Genomic DNA, 21,665 nt, shown 5'->3' with positions numbered 1-21,665 from the left:
ACAGAAGGCATCTCTATGACCATTATATTCATAGATTATAATATAAAAAATAACACAAATGAGGGGTGGCTCAAAATAATTTTAATTTTCAGCTGGCTCTGGAGTATGGAAGGATTATAAACTTGCCTTCAAATATTTTTACTTGGCATCTCAGAGTGGGCAGCCCCTCGCCATTTATTATCTGGCCGAGATGTACGCAACAGGAACAGGAGTGTTAAGATCGTGCAGAACTGCTGTGGAGGTAAATAATGGGATGTTTTTAAAGTATTTTTAATTTATCACACAGAGGAGGTGAAACTGTCCTTAAGTTGTTGGTGTCTATGATTTTATAGATATTACCTCTCCCAGTTGACAGCGTGAACACTGACTTTTGCCAGGGAGGAAAAGCAGTGATGAAACTCAGGCTGGGAAAGGGAAGAAGAGAAATGATCCCTCCTCTCTTGCATTTGGCTTTTCATCAGGTTCAGAGCTCACCTCAGAATTCAGTTAAGGAGCTCTGTCTCAGCCTTCACTCAAATGGCCGGGGCAACTGGACACTTCAGTGGGATTGAGAGTTGTGGGTAATGAAAGTCTTGATTTAGCCCAGAAAATGCAGCCCACTGCTTCCCGGAAAGCAGGGCCCTTAGGTTTTTGAGGATTTGGATGACAGCTGAGAAGGTGAATTCTTTCAGCCTGAGCCAGTGATGTACTTTTCAAAAGAAAGCTTTTAGGACTTTAATGTCCTTCATTGATTTATTAAACACTTCCACTGCACCAATATAAATACCTCCATGTTGCAATCTGGCCCCTCTGAAACTCATTTCAAAAGCTGCCAGCTAATAATCTATCTTTAGAGTTGCTCCTTTGCCAACTTCCTAATGAATTATGTATGGCTAGCCTCTTTTGGTTACATAAGGGCTATTCAGCTAAGTTGACGTTTGTCCCCACAGAGCTCTGCATACCTCCCTCGTGGTTATGTCACCTACACCCTCAGGCACTGTCTTCCCTTCATTCTCTCCTTTCCACATCAGCTGTGGCCTTATCCCTCACCCTTGCAGTGTAGCAGTGCCCAGAAAAGTCCTTTTTTTAAAAAAAGAAGTCGATGTATTCTTGTCCTGCCAAATAGCCTCTAAGTCAGGAAAGTTTATTACGCAAATTTAAAATAAGCCTCCGGAAGTTTCAGCTCAAGACCAAAAAATACACACTTGTAATCTCTGTGCCTATGAAAGGTATTATGTCTTCACCCTAAATAATTTTCAAAAAGCCATGCTTTAAACCTGAAATCCTTGCCTGACCAGCCAGCAGGAGCTGAAGATTGACTTCATTCATCTTTACCTGGGATGAAGTATATTGGCTAACTAGTCTGCTTGATTTCTTTTTCCATATACAGCTTTATAAAGGTGTCTGTGAACTAGGCCACTGGGCTGAGAAATTCCTGACAGCATACTTTGCCTATAAGGATGGTGATATAGATTCTTCTCTTGTTCAGTATGCACTGCTTGCAGAAATGGGGTATGAAGTAGCTCAAAGCAATTCAGCATTCATTTTGGAATCTAGTAAGATAAGTTAAAATTCTCTGCAATTCCCCAATCATACATATGCATAAATGACTTTACTACACGGGTATTTTAAGCCTTCCTAATGAAATTTCTCCTTTTTTTAGAAAAGGTTAAAATTCTTGAAAAAGAGAAGATGTATCCAATGGCACTTCTCCTATGGAATCGAGCTGCCATTCAAGGTATAGAACCTAGATAAAAATAAGCACGTACCTGGTCTCTGTCCACTATTAGTCATCGATTCGCTTCAGCCGAGTTCTCGGGTGTATAAGCAAGATATCAAGAAGGTGGTATTTCAAACTGTACCAATGTTAGGGTCAGTCTTTGGTTGACAGGTCATTTCCAGGAATTTCTTTGTTATTCTCAAGGTCCTGGTTTAGTAAACAATAGAAATTTTTCTATGGCTCTGTCTCCATGGCACCAGAACAATTGTTTGAAATATGACAATTTTACTCAGGAAACCAGTTTTGTTGTTCTGGCTTCAGTCACACATTTGCTGAGTTTTTTTCTGAGTAGTGACCTATGTCTCAATGAATTTATAGGTAAAATTACTTATGGATTTAAGACTCATTTGATGTCTCTTTTGAAGTGCCACATTGATGATTACTACCAACTTCACACCTTTATTATAACTATTAACATGTTAGCATCAGAAAACAAAACAGAACAAAACCCAGAGTCAAATATCATGATCCTCTCCCTATTCCCGGGGTTCCCATGCTCCGCTTACAGGATTCACATGTGATAAGGAAAGTGTAATAGCACTGGTGGGAAAGCATTGGCAGGTGGCATTATTAAAAGCAAACAGATGCTGCAAAGCTCTATCTGCATTTGGATATGTGAGGAAGTCTCATGCAATAAAAGAGCAATTTTACTTCCAATTAAGTTGCTTAAAATTGTCTCATGCTGAGGTCGAATCACCTCTTTTCTATAAGAAGTGAATGGTATGAAAAAATTCTCAACTGATATTAATATGAGGCAGAGGGGAAAAGTTATGGGGGGTGCCTTCTCAGATCTAGCTGAGCAGGTGACCCAGCAGCAAGCCATCCATGCAACTTTAGTGAGAAATTCCCTAAAGAAGAAAAGTGTATGTTTTCTAAAATGCAATAAAGACCTTGTTTGGTGTAGGGAAACAACACCAGCAATCTCTCAGCTGTGGCAAATCAGCTCAATTGCAACAAATACAGGCCTGTTCCAAGCCAGGAAATGTGTGGAAATTGCACCAAGGAAAAGAGACGTTGAAAATGAGGGGACATTAATATTAAACAGAATTCTCCAATATAAAAAAAAAGTCAGGCTGCTAAAATTAACTATGTGTCACAAGAGAGGTCAGGCATGAGTGTCTCTGGAGATGAGGCTGCTGTACCTCACTTGAGGTTAGGAAATCTAATAATGAACATTTCTGATCAGCACTGGTGGTGCAGTGTGTGCAGAGAACGCTGAACCATCAGGACCCAGTCACCACGCTGTGACTGTGAAATTCAAGGAGGAATCCTCCCCACTGTCAAGTGACCCCCTGAGAGCCTGTCAGGGTCACTATATTCCCCCAGTCAGCCCCCCAGTTAGGGTGGAGCTGAATCCTCTGGAGAACCTGCCTGTTCACTGCCTTCCTTCTCAGAGATTTTAGAGGTCCTGCCTACCCCTTCTAAAGCTTGAAAACACATAGAAGTCCTCCTGTCCGTGTGTGGTTATAGCCCAGAAAGAATCTCAGGGTCAAAGGAGGGCAGCTTTGGGCAAAATTAGAAATGAAGTGGGTTTCTCATTAGGGCTTCAAGGGACTTTTGCCTCTGTGGGTCCCTCCAATCCCTTCTCTTGGGTAGCATTTCTATAAGGACTTGCCCCCAGATACCTGTACATTTTTTAAAGTTTATTTATTTATTTTGAAGGGGGCGTGGACAGAGGGTGGGGGAGAGAATCCAAAGCAGGCTCCGCACTGACAGTGGAGCTTAAACTCATGTGATCATGACCTGAGCCTCTTGAAATTGAGAGTCAGATGCTTAACCAACTGAGCCACCAAGGCACCCCTCATCTACCTGTATATTTTGAAGCACCTGGGAAGCAAAGCCTATTAACTAATGTCTTCGGCAGCTTAAGAATTTTATAATGATACCTCTACTCAGAACTAAAGATGGGTCATGGTATTACATTAGAATCCAATAGAGGATTCTAGAAGATTAAGAGAACTTCAGTATCCAAAGGAATCAATTGCAAAGGATTTTAGGCATTGCAGTAGGCCAAATATGGAGAAAATTTGGGATGGAGGAGTCCTATAGCCCTTAAGTATACACCTGAGAACACACTGCACAGGGTGCTTTCTCCTTTTCCATGAAAGTCTAGACTGTACTAGAGGGGTTAGCCACACCTGAGATGGATGTCCTAGTTAGCATTCCCTCATCTTTTCAATCAACATTTTCCTAGTGAATGGAAACATGGATCCCCAAAGGTCATCACTAAGTTGTGGTCTTCAAAAGATTAAAGTCTCATATCTTAAAAGTCACGTGAATTTTTTTCTACTCCTGATTGTATCCAAATTTGTTGGAAAGTAAGATTCTAAATTATATAACATTTGGAGAAAGCATTTTCTAAAAAGTTTCCTACCATGTTTGTCCATTCATTCCATAAATATTTGTCAAGTATCATTCTAGGTCTGGGACTATAATCAGTGATCAAGACCTTCAAAGTTCTTGTCCTCATAAGAGAGAGAGAGAAAATAAATTCATGAAGGAGAGAGAGACTAAACAAATAAAATAACAGCGATATATGCTGTGAAGAAAATAAACCATGGAGGTGAGATAGATAACTCCCAGAGTGGGGGGCTGAGGCAATGCTTTAGACACAGTAGTCAGAGAAGGCCTCTAGGAGGGAAATGACATTTGCAGTGAGGTCTGAATAATGAGAAACCAGACACGTGAAGACTCAGAGGAAGTCCAAACATGCCAGGCAGACAGGCATGGAGGATCTTAATGCGGAGGTCCTGAAGCAAGAATGAGCTTGATGTTTTGAAGGAGTATTAGGAAAATTAAGAAAGCTAGAGCATGTTGGGAAAGTAACATGTGATTAGGCTAGTCAGGGAGGCAGAAAAGGCAGATGAAGCACAACTTGTAGGTCAGCTAGGAAGTCTGGATATTATTCCAAGTGCAAAGTGAAGCACTTTGGGGGTTAACACAAGGGAATAATATGATTTGACTTTATATTAAAAAAAAATCATCCTGGCTGTTCTATGGAGAATATATTGGAAAGTGGAAATAAAAGAACAGTTTGGAAGATATTGTAGTATTCCAGGCTTCAACTAGGTGGTGGAGGAGACAGCAAGAAACAGGTGTGTTTGAGAGTAGAACCAACAGGACCTGCTAATGGATTCTATAATGGAAAGGAGGGGAAAACAAGTAGGAATAACTAATTTAAATTTGTGCCTGAACAGTGATGCTAGCACTGTGATTGGGAAGAAACTGATTATTTGGGTTGGTTTGGTTTGGTTTGAGGAAGGGAGGTAGCAGCGTGTTAGAAATCTCCACTGAATATTTTGGGATCCAAGCAGAGAAGTCAAAGAGGTGATTAGAAGAGTCGGGTGCTTGGGGGAAAGACAGGACTGTAGATAAAATTCAGGAAGAGTAAACATCAAGATAGGCATGGCACTAATTGAGATCACCTAGAAAAAGAGTTGAGATAGAGGAGGGTGGGAGAGAAAGAAGAGAAAAGAAGGAAGAGAAGAAAGGAGAAGGATTTAACTAATAAATCCTTGATATTCCAACATTTAGAAGCTGGGTGGAGGAGGAGTCAGGCAAGTGTCTAAAGAGGAGAGGCTGGGGGCGCCTGGGTGGCTCAGTCGGTTGAGCATCTGACTTCGGCTCAGGTCATGATCTCACAGTTCGTGAGTTCAAGCCCCGGATCGGGCTCTGTGCTGACAGCTCGGAGCCTGGAGCCTACTTCGGATTCTGTGTCTCCGTCTCTCTCTGCCCCTCCCCAGCTTGTGCTCTGTCTCTCAAAAATGAATAAATGTTAAAAAAAAATTTTTTTTTAAAAAAAAGAAGAGAGGCTGATGAGGCAGGAGAGAAACCCAAAGAATGAGATGTCACTGGTGTCAAGAGAGGAAAGTTCTTGGGCAGATAGGTCCAATGAGATGAGGACAGGGAAGTGGCCAATGGGTTTGGCTGCATGGAGGTTACCAACCACTTTAAAAGTGGCAGTTCCATGGAGAGGGGCAGAAGCCAGATTGGAGTGGGTTAAGAGTATGTGGGAGGTGCAGCTTTGGAGACATTGAGTATAGAACACACTTTGGAAAGGCTGAGTGTGAAGGGAACAGAGAAATGGGGAGTAGTTAAAAGGACACACCATGGGATAAAGAAAGGATTTGTTTTCATTCATAGAAGATACCAAAGTGTGTTTAAATGACTGACAGGACTAATCTAGGAAAGAGGGAGACATGGGTGATGCAGGAGAACACAGCTTCAGGGGTGAAGTTTGAGAACTGGAGGGGTAGGATCTAGTTTTTCAAGAGTTGACCTACCTTCACAAAATGAACTTAAAAGATAAAATTCATAATTTTTATTCTTTAGGAATGAACATTTGTACTATACCATGGGAGTTATCCTGCAAGGAAGACAGCTAACAATGAGCATTATAATTTATATCCATAAGTTATATCTAATCTTGATTCTAGGATATTGAGTCTTTTGTTTTTCTTTTTCTATGTATATTATCATCAAGTTGAGTTACTAGGAACTGTATGTGAATCATTGGAGTTCTTTTTCTTCTCTTTCTAATATTTCTATCAGGCAATGCATTCGCTAGAGTAAAAATTGGAGATTACCATTACTATGGCTACGGGACTAAGAAGGACTATCAAACAGCAGCCACACATTACAGCATTGCAGCCGACAAATACCACAGCGCTCAAGCCATGTTTAATCTGGCCTATATGTATGAACATGGCTTAGGTATCGCAAAGGTAATTGTGTTGGTAATAATCCAAACCTAGTAATGGCAGCTGAATGGGAAGGGAACATTTGTAAATGTTTTTAATTTTTTTTTTCAACGTTTATTTATTTTTGGGACAGAGAGAGACAGAGCATGAACGGGAGAGGGGCAGAGAGAGAGGGAGACACAGAATCGGAAACAGGCTCCAGGCTCTGAGCCATCAGCCCAGAGCCCGACGCGGGGCTCGAACTCACGGACCGTGAGATCGTGACCTGGCTGAAGTCGGACGCCCAACCGACTGCGCCACCCAGGCGCCCCCTGTAAATGTTTTTAAATTCACTGATGTCATCAGTGTAGAGGAAGCAAGGAAAAGACAACATTTGCTGAGTCCCTCCCCCCATACCAACACATAGTACTTACCCTAATGTGAACCCTATGAGGAGGAAATTATATTCTCCATTTATGCCCAAAGACATAACCAACAAGTTGAAATAAATCTAGTCTCGGCTAATTAGATTCATAACTTCACACTTTTCTCAGCTATACTAGTGGGTCCTGCCTCCACTCCCTTACACCCCAGGCCTTTTTCCATTAAAATTTCCATTGACTCTCAAGCTTTCAGTAAACAAGGAAAGAGTGGGACTGAGGTCAGAGCTGGATACCAAGGTGACATTAATCCAGAAATGTCTTATAAATCACCCACTATGTACATGACACAGTGCTGAGCACTCTGGAGAATCCTAAAAAAATGGATCTCCATCCTTCAAAGGCTATACTTAACTTGAGGATATAAGGCATATTTATTAAGAAAGAGAACTAACACTACAAGGAGATATTGGGTAAATCCCTTGGTAAGTGTAATTAAAGAAGATGGCATTGGGTTCTGACTCAGTGAGAAAGGTGTATTAAATATCAATAATGAAAGTAATAGCCAGGCATTGGTGTGTTATATATACTATGCCATTTAAATCACACAACCACTCAATAAATGAGAGAAGTCCTATCAGTGTCATCATTGTATGCATCAGGAAACCAAAGTGCAGAGAGGTTAAGTCACCGACCAAATTTGCAGAACTCATTAGTGGGGGAGTCAGAATTTGAACCCAGGCCTGTCTGACCCTATGTTTTTGAAAGAGTGGGCCCTGCACTGAGTCATTCTTACTATTCGAGTATATATTTTGTATCAGTATCTATACTTCTGGCTGCATTTTGAGAGCCAAATAATGAAGGGGTTATCTGCTTTTCTATGCTTTCTTCTTTCTTCCAATTGTGCTAGTAGTTGAGAATTATTGGTGGGGAACTTCCTATCTGACTGCTAATTGTGCACTGTGCAACAACCAACGGCTTCATATTCAAGCACCAACAATCCAGATCCCTGCCTTCCTGAGCTCTCCCTGTGACCTGCTTTTTGACTGATCACTTTCCATCAGCCCCAGAACCCTAAGCAGTAGAAAGACTGTCAAATCCAAATCCAGTCTGTTTTTCCCATCCTTAGCAGGTACAGGCTTCCTGTGTTTATAAAATGAGATCAAATAGCTAAATCAGAAGATTCTTCGGATGTCATTTAGCCACACCCCACTCCCTTTTAACCATCATCCACATCTGTAAAACAGAACAATGATACCTCCCCTCCCCAGGCTTTGAAATAAAAAATAAGCCTTTGTGAAGGGGCTTTGTAGTCAGCATATGGAATAACTGTTAGTTAGATCAGAAGAGAATTTGCATGACTGCTAAGTAAAGTTTCAGTAAGATTAAAGCTTTTATTCATCATTCCTCATGCAAAATGTAACAGTAAAGGTGAAAGGAGCACTGTGTGTATCACGGATAAAAATGACCCCACTCTATGGGTTAAATTCAAATTAGCTCACCTGTCCTGTGTGATTTAAGGACTTGGTCCCCATGACAGCCTTATCCTCACCACAACGAGACCATTTTGCCTTAACAGCCTGGGGGCAAGGATGACACAGGGTCAACTGTGCACCAGAGAGGACACTGCCTACCAGAGCCCAGATGGCTCACTGTATCAGAAGGTCTGGTTTTCTTCCTTGGAGTCACCGCTAGCCTCTCTCCCAGTCACTTTCTTCACTATGTCAAGCAGCAGCTGTCAAGACATACATTTCATACATTTAGAAGAAACTTTGTTAATTTGTCTCTGGACACATTTCTGTTCCTTCCTATCCAGGTCCTGTTAAATCACAGCTAGTTAGTTCATTTTGATCCTTTCTCACAGTCACAGGTGTATTTTTTCCTACAGAAAGTCTCTACACATAAAAAATTGTAAACAAAAAATAAGAAACAGAGCTGAACTTAGATCTGGACAGAGGAATTTTAGGTTTAGTTGGTGAGGAGCCATTTCTCTTTTGTCTTTATTAATTTCTTCTGTTTTGCAATTCGAAAAATAATAACCAAGTACCCAGGGGCAAACTTTATTAATCTTGCCATCTCATAGTCAAATTAACAAGGAGATACCACCTTTTCTAATCCTTAAAATGAATATTCTGATAATTAAAAAGCTGAAGCTTGTTCGAGCGATGGTTAATGAAAGCAAAGCAATTAGAACAGACTTTCACGGCATTTAAGTCATCAAGTAATTAAGCATTTCTTCAGCAGGACACTTCACAATCCTCTTTATTAGTTAGTCCTCATGCAAACCAGCAGGAAAGATAAGTATAATATCATTACCAGGATTTCTCTGAGAACCGAAAAAGGGTTTGTAAACCAAAACTCTCTGGGAGAAGGAAGTGAGGTATAAATCAACCTGTGGTAAATCAGTATAAAAATATGGGTCATTGTTGTCCTCATCTGTCTTTAGGAAAGGGCATCAGGACTGGGTGATGTAGGTGACTTAATCCTAATAGCTTCACTGAGAAGCATCTCATTACCCAATTTATGACTTCGAATTAAGTTCAGTGAGCTCCTTGACTTAAACTGTGGGCCAAGACTGGCTGCACCATTGTTGTGGGAATATAAAATAATGCCTGAGGAAGAACTGGGAGAGGACCTGAACTAATTTAGAAATATAAGCACTCAGCTCACAAGTTGTTATGCAACTATGTCTCAATTTACGCTTGATTCAGAAGTACTTCAGAAATTTAACTATGAACAAAATGATTTGCCCATCCCCTCCTGCCCATTCCTTCTGTCTGTATCCTGGTTCAGGCCCGCATTTCTGTTCATTCAGGCTTGTTGTAAAGGCTCCTCAGTCGTCTTCCATTCTACTGTTCTTCCTTTAAATCTGCTCAGAGAAAGCTGTGTCTGCCAAAGATATATAATCTCCAATTCACGGAGAGGACTTGTTGCTGACATGTGTCTTCTAGTCAGAGACTACATTTCCCAGCTCCCTTTCATCCTTGTGACTAGTTCTTACCAATGGGACAGAAATAAAAATGAAGGGTGTCATTTCTGGGCTAAGGCGGCTAAGAAGTAGATGGAGCTTCTCCTTAGTCTCTTTCCCCTTCCATTTGTTAAATGCAGAACTTATAGAGGCTCTAAGGGATGGCAGAATCACATGGTAGAAGGAGGGTGGGTCTCTCAGTTACCAACCAGGAATACCCCTGTTGAAATTTGGGGGTTGGGTGATGGGCATTGGGGAGGGCACCTATTGGAATGAGCACGGGGTGTTGTATGGAAAGCAATTTGACAATAAATTTCATATTAAAAAAAAAGAAATTTGGGGGTTTATTTGTTACAGGTGTTAGCATTACCTTAGTTAATACATAATCCATCTAACAGAGCAGTACCATGTTATTTTTTATAAAATACAACTCTGATACTGTTTCTCCTCCACCTCACTCCTCCAAAAACCATGCACACGCAGAGAAAAAAAAATACAAGCAAACAAACAAAAATAAAATGATCTTATTGACTTTGTATTGCTTAATGAAGTCCAGACTTCTTAGTCTGGCATTCAAACCTACCTTGACATAACCTACCTACTCCCCTATGTATGTTCTAGGGTACTTTTCCTTCCCTCCCAACTAGAGACCTTGAACTTAACCCTCCTGACTTTCGATCATGTCACCCCATTTGCTAGAATGATCTTCTCCCACAGTTTTGACCATTAAAGACCCCTGAGTTTTTCAAAGAATAGTTCCATTATCATCTCCTCCATGAACCCTTCAATGAGCCCCCAGATTTGAAAGATATCTGCATCTGCTTCTAAACTACCATGGCACTGTGACTTGTTTTTCTTCACTTATTTATTCGCTCAAATATTTTCATGTGCTTATTTTGTGTCGGGAAGCAATGTACTTCATTCTAGGGATATAAGAACAAGACAACCTTCAAAGAGCTCATAGCCTACTATGGAAGAGATATGTCCATAGCTATAGTGAAAGCCTAAAAAGGCACTAGTGGATGCTCACACAAATAAAGTAGTGTGAAAATGTTAAAGAGGGAACAGTGAATTCAGGTGGAAGGATCAGTACTGCCAGGTCTTGTTCTAAAATGATTTTATAACATGGACTATAAGAAACGCATGACAAATTTCTTTAATGGAAGAAAGCAGGTATGTTTTAAGATAAGGACTAAGAAATCTATCCTAAATTAAGACAAAAGGAGGGAAGGAAGTAGCCTTTGCAGATGAGTTTCCAGTATATATAGACCTACCAGATAACACATTTTTGGGATCCTACAAAGAAAACAAAACCACATCTACTGAATAAATTATAAATAAACATATCAAAAATAAGAGTAATTATGACACGAGGTATTTTCACTTCTCATTTGTCTGGTCTGACCACTTATAGAGTGTTAGAGCTGAAACTTTAAACACCAGAATAGAATTATTTTCTGGAAAGGACAAGTTCAAGTTAGATATTTAAAATGGCCTTCTCAGAAATATGACAGGACAAAACACACACCTCTTTAAAATGGCCATAACTCCTCTTGAAATAAATGGCTTATTACCTAATAAAATAATCAGAAATGTGCAAAATAGTTATGTGTGGATAACTTTATTTATTACAGGAAAAAAAAATCCTATAAGCAAACAAACTGCTTCAAAATAGAAGACATGCTCTGTAAACTATCACATGGTAGTACACCACTGTAGTATGTATTTTATGGCCCAGTGACTAAGTGAGCAGGCTAGAAGTAGACCATCTGGATGTGAATGTAAGTTCTGCCACTTATAAGTGACATGAATTTAGGTAACTAACTTAAACTCTCTGTGCCTCAGTTTCTTCATCTTTATAGTAGAGTTAATATCATCTTCTCTGTGTAATTGTCATGAGGTTAAAATAAATGATGGTGGTAACTGGCATGCAATATGAGTATTTATTTAATAAGCATTAGCCATTATTATGAAATACTATGCAACTATTAAAAATAAAAATATTATAGACTAAAGCAATATCTTAGGACATAGTATGTTGTTTGAAATATATTGTTAGATTAAGAAAGCAGAAGACAAAATATTGTACAAGTTGAAAAATTCCTAAAAGTATGTATATTTGAATATATATATATGTGTATATATATATATATATATACACACATATACACATATGTATATATGTGTATATACATATACACACACACACACACATATATATATATATATATATACATATGAATGCTGGAAGGATGTGTATAAAATATTACCAGTACTTATCTATGTACAGTGAAATTGTAGGTGGGTTTTTAATACTTTTTTCAGCTCTATGTTTTCAAAGTTTTCTCCCATTAGTATATGGTATATTTATAGTTAGAAAACAAGAATAAACTATTCAAAAAATCTACCTCTGTCCTGGTATAAGAAGTTTTTGATGTCACCCAAAGATTCAGGGCTAGCAAACTCCTGCATCGTGTATATGAACAATTTTCATAAACCAGATACTTTATTCCTAGAGAATTCTGTATTTTTGAATTATAAGAAGCTATTTTGAGCATATGAACATTGGGTAATATTTTGGCAAACCTGATATTTTACTTGGAAACACATTATTTAACAAGAGACTGCAGATCAGTTTACATACTCTCCTCAATCATTGAATTTAAAGCAAAATAAGCTCAAATGTATCACAGGAAAGTTAAATGTAAGTGGATTGGGTGTGCAATGGACTTATTTAATGAACCCTGGCCATCATCAAAACACTTTTGAAAGGGAATTTTTTGTATGAATGACTTGGATTTCTTCCTAATAAGGATCAAAGAACAAGGAGCCTTTTCTAGAATCAGCTAATAAAATCTCTTTTATATGGGTTGCCCTAATTAACCAGTGGGTTCAGGAATTTCTTTGGGAATTTTTAAGAAAGACTTTCATGTCCCACCCCACCCCCACTGAGAATTGTGAGGCCCCTGGGTAAGGAGGGCGCTTATCCCACCTTAGTGGTACTTCCTGCTATTTTTTATTTCAAACTAAGCAACTGAATTGTGATGTTTGTGCCTGAAGAAATAAATTAATAACTATTGCCTGCTTCAAATAAGAATGAATGCTTGAGATATTGACAAATGCTTTTGTTCCCTGAATGCCCTATTAAAGTCAATATGCCTTTCATGTGTGGGGGTGACACAGCCTTTATAATCTGCAGGGTGCTTTCAAAAGAACACCCACTGAATTTGTTGGAATTAGAGACACAAATTAGAGTTTTTACAACATCCATTTTCTCTGTTGCCAGGAAGATTTGTTCAAAACAGTCTCTTGCATTTTAAGTTTTTAGCAAGAACATTCCTCTTTCTCCAACAAATCAATTTACAAGACCACAAAGCTTTGGGAAAAATTTAAGAAATAACAAGCAGAACACAGCTGAGAGAATACCACCCAAAACATGGGTTTAGCAGGGGCCGCACGGATTCACAACTACTGCACTCTGTGTAATGGAGGTTTGGAAGACAGGGAGGACAAAGAGATGCAAGATAAACACAGTTTGTGAAAATCTCTCTTCTTATCCTTTTGAAACGAATCCAGAGGCACCCAGTAAAGTACAATAATGGGACTGGCCCAAGGCACTTCAACCTTTAGAACAACACTACTTAGCTTTTTCACTACTCTGGGAAATCAAGCAAAAGTAAAGCAAACAAATAAAAACAAGCCACAAGTAGGTGAAAATTAAAGAAAAGAAATTTACCTGCCATGGCATAATTTAATGGCGGGGAAAGATCCCTAAAAATATAGTATGTAATTTGAGGAATCAAAATTCCAGCATGAGAAGTAAAAAGTTCATTCATTCATTCTATAAGTATTATCAGAGAGAAGCTATGTACTTGGCATTCCATTAGGCACTGGCAATTGAGGGGTAGTCCAGGTCCTTGAGGACAAGAACAGATGACCAAGCAAATTCTGTAACTTCAGGTATGAAAAGTACTATAAAGAAAACTAGGAATTTTAAATGCTTGTTAGTATCTGTATTGTTATTTGTTTGGGGGAGCTGGACTGTTGGCATCTCGTGTTCTACTTCTTTAACTGGAATCGTATCTAAGGTCTGGCCCTGCAGTATCCAAGAAAGCTTTTTGTGTTAGTTTTCTATGTGTTAGTTTCTATGTTATAGCCATAATAAACTACCACAAATTTAGAGGCTTAAAACAACTCACATTAATTAATTATTTAATTTAACTTTTATTTATGAGAGAGAGAGAGTGCACAAGTAGGGGAGAGGGGCAGGAAGAGAGAGAGAATCTTAAGCAGGCTCCACGCTGAGCACAGAGCCCAATGCAGGGCTTCATCTCATGAACCATGAGATCATGACCTGAGCCGAAAGCAAGTCGGTCACTTAACCAACTGAGCCACACAGGCACCCCACAACCACATTTATTATCTCATGATTTCTGGTTCAAAAGTCTGGGTGAGCTTGACCCATCCTGTGTAGTTTCACAGGCTAAAGTCAGTCTGTGTTCCTTACTGGGAGCTTTGGGGAAGAATCACTTCCAGGCTCACTCAGGTTGTTGGGCATATTCAGTTTCTTGTGCTGTAGGACTGAGGGCCCCATTTCCTCCCTGACTGCCCACATTCCTTCTCATTCTTTCCACGTGGCCCTCCAGCAAATAAGTTGAGCCCTTCCCAAATCTAGAAGCTACAACTTGTACTTCTTCCATATCTGACTTTCTCTCCTGACCTCAGCCCTGAGAAAACTGTGTTTATGTGATAATATGTAGTACACCCAGATGTGATAATATGTAGTATGTGATAGTATGTAGTACACCCAGATAATCTAGGATAATCTATTTTAAGATCTCTAGGTTTAATGACATTTTCAAAGTCCCCTTTGCCATGTAACATAACATATTCATAGGTTCCAAGGATTAGGACATGACTGCCTTGCCAGGGATGGGGGAGGTGGTGGGCTACCAAAGATAAATAACAATATTTCAAGTGATGGCTTCCATTTAATTACCCCTAAGGAATCTGGGCTTAATGACTCAGGGCTATTCTTCTATTTCTAGGACATTCACTTGGCCAGGAGATTGTATGATATGGCTGCTCAAACAAGTCCAGATGCTCACATACCTGTTTTCTTTGCCCTCATGAAACTGGAAACTGTGCATTTGCTCCAAGATATCCTGTTTTTTAAAGTAAGTTTGTCTCAGATAGGCCCCAAATCTCTGAAAACTCCAATGAGCAGTTTTTGAATGGTGGGATGGAAGGAGATGACGGTTGTGTATGGAAGGGGAGGCTTGGATTTGTTTTGACAGAATGTCTCTTCCAGCAGTTTACGATGTGTTGGAAATGGATGAAATTGGACAACACCCTTGGACCATACTGGGATTTATTTGTGATTGGCCTAATTGTTGCTGTGCTGATCTTCTTGCTTAGAAATCGCTATGGGTAGAATCTGGACCACAGCAAAACCTGCTCATGGGAACAGTTCACTTCAAACTATCCTTGCTAAATAAAGAATTTCCTCATGAAATTCAAGAGTCTGCTGCAGATTTCTCACACAGGCCTGTGGTGGAAAATGGACAAAGCTTGAGACCTGTCTTCAGAAACCATTTCAGACTTCCTTAGTTTGGGTGACCACTTGTGGGGGAGTGAGCTGCTGAAGACTGGTCACCTGAGGTTTCCTTACAAACTTGTTGTTTTGGTAATCTAGTCCCTAGCTAGGGATAATGGCCACCCATTTTCACATTGTTATAACAGCCTCTTCCCTCTCAAGAGGACAAATGTGTTTCTTGGCTCCTACAGACATACAGAGATACAGAGGAGGAGGAGTTTGGGGAGGTCAGGAACACAGATCCCTCAGAAAATGAGAAAGATATAAATTTACAAATAGACCCTTCATCTCGGGGGAATGATCCCGTGAACCACATCATGAGCATGTGGCATGCCATGTAGGGGTACTGGATCACACTTCTCCCCAAGGGGCCTTCTATCCAAGCTCCCTTAGCAGCTTGCAGTGAACAATGCCACCTGGGTCTGTCCAGTGTTGTACCCCTCTCTGCCATCCCTCACTAGAACCCTGCTCTCCCTTGGTCCCTGAAGACACCAGCCTCTGAGGACAGAGCTAAAAAGTCCAGTTCCCTGTTTCCCATGGCAGGAAGAGCAGGGACCTGGGGCCGGGAGCAGCATGGGCAAGAAGGGAGCAGGAGGCCCAGGACTTATGTCAAGGGCCAGGCTTGAATCTCAGCTCCACAACTCATTAGCCTCTCTGAGCCTCAGTCTCCTGATCCGCAAAATGGGAAGATCTTAGCTGGTATGAAGATTAAAGGGATAACCTATGTAAAGGGTCTGGTGTTCTAGAATGAACTCCACAAATGGTAACTTCTAATACTCTGTAAAACCTCGTGGAAAATTGGTTGGAAGATGGGGACAGTGGAGTTGATAATAATCTGTGTGGGCTCAGTGCCCTGCAGTTAGTTCTTCAGCCAAAATCCTGGGTGTTTTGGTGGGAAAAGATCATGCTTGCCTACTTGGAAATCCACCCCCAGGACAGGAAAAGAGTTAGTTAATAATGTCAATCATAATCAGAAAGAAGAATGAAAAGGTGAGAGAACACTGAATGTGGGACCAAACAACATGGATTTAAGATCCAGCTCTGTCCCTTGGTAGCTCTATGTATGACTTTGGGCATAATTTCTCCAAATCTCAGTTTTTCCTCCATTAAATGGGATTACGTCCTGCCTCACTGGAGAATTGTGAGGTTTACATAAGCCTGACTTCAAAAATGCTTTATAAACACTACACATACAAATACTAGCTACATCAGTTATTTGGCCATGAACTAATCCTGGCCTGAGATCCAAGTGTTTAGAATTTCCTGGACAGAATCCCTGACTAACTAGAGAGTTCAACTTCTGAAGGAACTTTTGTTTACAAACACGCAAAGAAGGAGCAGGCATCTAAACCTCCAGTTAGAGCCTAATGGACAAGACAGCAGTGAATTATATCCCACAGGTGTCTGCAATGCAAAGATGTCAGAGATGGGTATAAGGGCAAAGAGGGGAGTGTGGAAAACAAAATAGGGAAGTCCTGGCTCAAAGTCTAGAAATGAGTTTCTTAAAGGAAACGCTTATGAAAATAACTGCAGGCAGGGAAGAAAGGGAGATTCTTTGTGGCTTGCTGTGTACAGTATTACACTGTTAGAATTATAGAAGCAAGGACGGTATGAGCTCATAAATTTCCCATTTCAGCTAACCGTTCCAACTAAATGTGACAAAGGCTTTGAAAGTATGAGCAGCTTAGGGTGTTTGAATCATTCAAGTTCCATTTCTAAGCCTCCTCTCTGGAGCCTCTGCAGAGGCGCCCAGGTGCACGGATGGGCACCTGCTGTACCTGCTGTACCTGGGTGCTGTAGCTGGGTGATGACTGGCCAAGGGAGAAAGAGCTCCCGCCTGTCAGCCACTTCTACTTCCTGGTTACAACAATTCCACCCCCACCACGGGCATACAGAGCCCCTATTCCTTCTGCTTCTGATAGCTTTAGACAAAAACTGATGATAGACTACAAGGAAACTTTTTTTTAAACAGTTTTCTTTGTAACTCCCTTTTCCCTCTACATTTCCTTCCCTGATTCTTTATTAAAGCAGAGTAAGTATTCAAGTCAGCAACTTTTTGTAGATAGAGTAAGGGGCAGGGGAGAGAGAGAGAGAGAGAGAGAGAGAGAGAGAACGAGTGGGAGAGGGGCAGAGAGAGGTAGGGACAAGGGATCTGAAGCAAGTGGGCTCCTTGCTGACAGGAGAGCCCCATGTGGGGCTGGAACGCATGAACCGTGAGATCATGACCTGAGCCAAAATCAGATGCTTAACCAACTGAGTCACCCAGGTGCCCCAAGTTAATAAATTTTTTAAAGGTCAAGTAAATAACACTCTTGTGTTTTTCTCTTTCCTTTCCACTTTTCCTTTCTCTTTCTCTTTCCTTCATGATGAGGCTGGAGGTAGATTTAAGTAACTCTGTCTTGCACAGGAGGAAAACGAGGCTAGGAGAAGCTACGTAACTTGTTAAGATCATGTTACAATGTGGTCACATAATAATAAATAATGAAGCTAGAATTTGAGTCCAGATCTGACTCCAAAATACATTATTTCCCTTGTATTACTGTTGCAGTTATTTCTTGCTGCTTAACAAACTACTCAAAGCTTAGTGACTTAACCACCATTATATCTCAGGCATTTAAGCAGGGCATGGCTGTGTGATTGTTGTGTTCCACATGGCCTTGACGGAGCCACTTGTCAGTGTTCAGTCAAAGAACAGGCTGTTCTAGAGAGTCCGAGACAGTTTCACACACCTGGCACCTTGGTAAGGTGGCTGGAAGACCAGCCTTAACTATGAGGGGTGATCACAGTGCCTATATGTCATGATCTCTTCAACATGATAGACAGAGTCATGGGACTTTTTACATAGCAGCTCAGGACTCCCAGAAAGTATTCTCAGAGTCCCAGGCAGAAGCTGCAGGTTTCAACCTTCAGAAAGTCCTAGGATATAACTTCTGCCACATTCTATCAGTCAAACATTAGACTTCATCTCTCATTGGGAGCAGCAACAAAGAATTTGTAGCCATATTTAACCTACTACAAATATACTGTTGAAAAACCTACCAATGGGGACAAAAACCTATCAAGGATTATATAAATTCACTGAGACACTGAGCTACTTATCTTGGAGGACAGGATTGTCGGTGAAGTGGAATTCTTCTTCCATTTTGTAGATATGCCTGTGTCTGATTACTGCTTCAGAACGATGTATCAACCATTAGCAGAAAATGTTTAAAGGCAAAACCTTATATTTTAATACTAGCTGATGAATAATTTCTGTCTCAAAAAAGAAATGCAGGTGTAACCAAAGTGAATGGATTGGCAAATGCCAGGAGTATGTTGAAAACAATGAATGCAGTAGGTACACTGTGGCTTGCCTGCTTCATTCAGCCTGGAATCCCTTGGTGAGGAGGGAATGTGGGAAATGGTCAGTTTCTGCTGGGCCCTCCCTTATGCCCAGTCTACCTGCTTCTGGCTCCTCCATGGTAAAGGGAGCACAGGTGGCAAGAGGTGTGGCTTAAGGACTAGGAAAAATTATACTAAACCTGCCCAGAAGCCATCCTGCAAAGGCGCCTGCTGAGCATAGCAGTTCACCATGTCAGCTCCCATAGAGCACTTTTGTGGTTTTCTTGGGGACTCCCCTGCTGGGAATTTTCTTTGTTTGGGGTCACCTGAAAGCAAAGCCTGAGACAAGGATTGGCGTCTAGATAGTTCATTTGGATGGTGATCCCAGGACTCAGAGTGAGGGAGTGAAAAGGATGAAAAGCCATAAGAAAGGGAATTATTGAAGTCACCACTGTGGGAAGTAGGGATTCTGTCCTACCAAGATCTGAAAAGTGTACAAAATACCTCCTGGAACTGTCTGTCTAAAAGACAAGAGGCTGGGGCACTTGCTCACCAGCACCTCCTCTATCATTTGAGGGTTGCTCCAGAGGCTGAAATAACTACCCCTCACCCCTTCAGCTATTTCTCAGAGGCTTTGGGGAAATCTCTGAGATAGAACAAACACCTGTGCCTTCCCTTAGTGCTGGACACAAGTTATCAGGAGTCTGAGGTTGCAGAGAAAGGCCCTCCATAGCTGCAGTTGAAATCAGAGCTGAGCAGTAAAAGCCTCACAAGTGGGGCCTCCTGAACCCCAGACCTCTGCTCATCCATCAGCCCATCCAAAAGACTCTCCGGTGGGACTCTCTACCTGTGGTAGGCTGAATAATGGTCCCCCAATGTTACCCATGTCCTAATCTCTGGAACCTGTAAACATTACCTTCTATGTCAAAAACAGCACAAAACTTTGCAGAAGTGGTCACATTATAGATTGTTGAGATGGGGAGACTATCTTTGATTATCCAGGTGGACCTCAAAATGCAATCACAAGTATCCTTATAAGAGAGAGGCAGAGGGAGATTTGACACAGAAGAGGAGGAGGCAATGTGACCACAGAGGCAGATATTGGAGTTATATGGCCACAAGCCAAGAAATGCAACAGCCACCAGAAGCTGGAAGAGGCAAGGCATGGATTCTCCCCTAGAGCATATGGAGAGATGTGGTCTGGCCAACACCCTACTCTAACTTCAGACTTCAAACCTCCAGAACTGTGAGGGAATAAATACCGGTCATTTTAAGCCACCAATCTTGTGGTGATTTTTTAAAAAAATACTTTTTAACATTTATTGATTTATTTTTTTTTCAATGTTTATTTATTTTTGGGACAGAGAGAGACAAAGCATGAACGGGGGAGGGGCAGAGAGAGAGGGAGACACAGAATCGGAAACAGGCTCCAGGCTCCGAGCCATCAGCCCGGAGCCTGACGCGGGGCTCGAACTCCCGGACCGTGAGATCGTGACCTGGCTGAAGTCGGACGCTTAACCGACTGCTCCACCCAGGCGCCCCAACATTTATTTATTTTTGAGAGAGCACAGGAGGGCAGAGGAGGGAAGAGAGAGAGACAGAGACAGGCTCCAGGATCCAGGAAGCAGGCTCCAGGCTCCATGCTGTCAGCACAGAGCCTGATGCAGGGCTTGAACTCACAAACCATGAGATCATGACCTGAGCGGAAGTCAGATGCTTAATCGACTGAGCCACCCAGGTGCCCCTCTTGCGGTGATTTTTTTTTTTTTTTTTACAGTGGTCCTAGGAGATGAATGCAGTACCCTCTCTCCAGGTGGCTCTAAGCTGGCTCCTTTCCTTGTGTGCTTCATTTGGTCCCTGAGGAGTACACATTCTTGCCCCTGCTCTCAGTGGAAATGCAGACAGCTCTGAGGACAGCCCATTATCAGAGGATACTTAAAAGCAGTCTCATGGTATTTGATACTAGCTTATGAATAGTTTCTGTCTCAAAAAGAAATGCAGGTGCCAGCGAAGTAAATAGATTGACCAATGTAAGGAGTATGTTGAAAGAACTGAATGCACTAAGTAGGCTGTGACCTACTTAGCAAGTGAGGAGTAAGGAGGAAAGGAATTCTCCTCTTGCTCTGTTGGTCTCATTCTCTCTCTCCCCTCAGACAGGTAGCCATGGCCTCTCCTCAGTAGGCATGTGTTACCCTTCAATCCACCATATCCCCTACACTCCAGGGGCCACAGACCAAGTTCTCCAAGTAGCTTCCCTAGAGCCCCTCTCTTTTTGTTAAAGAGGAGATTGGGAAATACAACAGCAATCATAAAACTCCTTGCAAGAAAAACTCCTTGCCTCCACTGTCCTCCTTCAGGCCTCAAATACCCCAGCCCTCACTCTCCACCACGGTGCAAATCCATCTAGGACAGGCAGCCCCTCGGTTTAGAAAATTAACTCCTTGCAACAACTCTCAGCACAAATATAGGCACCTATCTTATCACCTAGAAATCCCTATGTGACAATTTCATTACTGGGAAGTATGCTCAGAGCTGGGACAAGTGAACAGCTTGCACCAGCCAGGAACTAATGCCATGACTCCCATTAAGTCATGTCTAACTGTGCCAGGAACTAATGCTGTGACTGCCATCAAGTCACATCCCCACTCAGGCTTTGCTAGTTTCTTTCTCAGGAAATTAAAAGGTTAGAGGAGTCTACAATTCCAAAGCCACAGCACTGTCAGTGATGTGCACATGTGCAACTTCAGAGCTAAGATGGACCCACTACCTATGACAGATTAGACAGAAAAGACTCCTTCAGTTTGTAATAGGTTCATAAAAATAGTCTTTGCCAACTCTATACCTCAGCCACAAAAAAACAAAAACAAAAAACCTGAGGCATCAGAAAGGGAATTTAACTTTTTAAAATAAAAGGTATCATTACAAAAGAAAGGAAGGAAGGAAGGAAGGAAGGAAGGAAGGA

The 21,665-nt window shown here is 41.2% G+C and overlaps 1 protein-coding gene across 3 annotated transcripts in view; it reads left to right on the top strand.

Annotated features, from left to right (window-relative positions):
* SEL1L2 (SEL1L2 adaptor subunit of ERAD E3 ligase) overlaps positions 1-15,220 on the top strand; it is a 90,795-nt gene extending 75,575 nt beyond the window's left edge. Inside the window, exons 13-18 of one of the 3 annotated variants that reach the window (XM_047069855.1) lie at positions 93-241; positions 1,370-1,535; positions 1,643-1,717; positions 6,311-6,483; positions 14,835-14,963; positions 15,101-15,220. In XM_047069855.1, coding sequence (XP_046925811.1) covers positions 93-241; positions 1,370-1,535; positions 1,643-1,717; positions 6,311-6,483; positions 14,835-14,963; positions 15,101-15,220 — 812 coding nt within the window. Of the gene's footprint in view, positions 1-92; positions 242-1,369; positions 1,536-1,642; positions 1,718-6,310; positions 6,484-14,834; positions 14,964-15,097 lie in introns of all 3 variants that reach the window. The other 2 variants (XM_047069858.1, XM_047069857.1) reach the window with 2 other exon arrangements.
* The last annotated feature ends 6,445 nt before the right edge of the window (positions 15,221-21,665 follow it).

The sequence above is a fragment of the Lynx rufus genome, unplaced genomic scaffold (genome assembly GCF_022079265.1).
Source record: "Lynx rufus isolate CCGP_SWC_20201006 ecotype Redwood Valley unplaced genomic scaffold, mLynRuf1.p SCAF_8, whole genome shotgun sequence".
Taxonomy (NCBI): domain Eukaryota; kingdom Metazoa; phylum Chordata; class Mammalia; order Carnivora; family Felidae; genus Lynx; species Lynx rufus.
The sequence above is the reverse complement of the archived record's forward strand: the minus strand, read 5'-3'. Positions and strand labels throughout refer to the sequence as shown.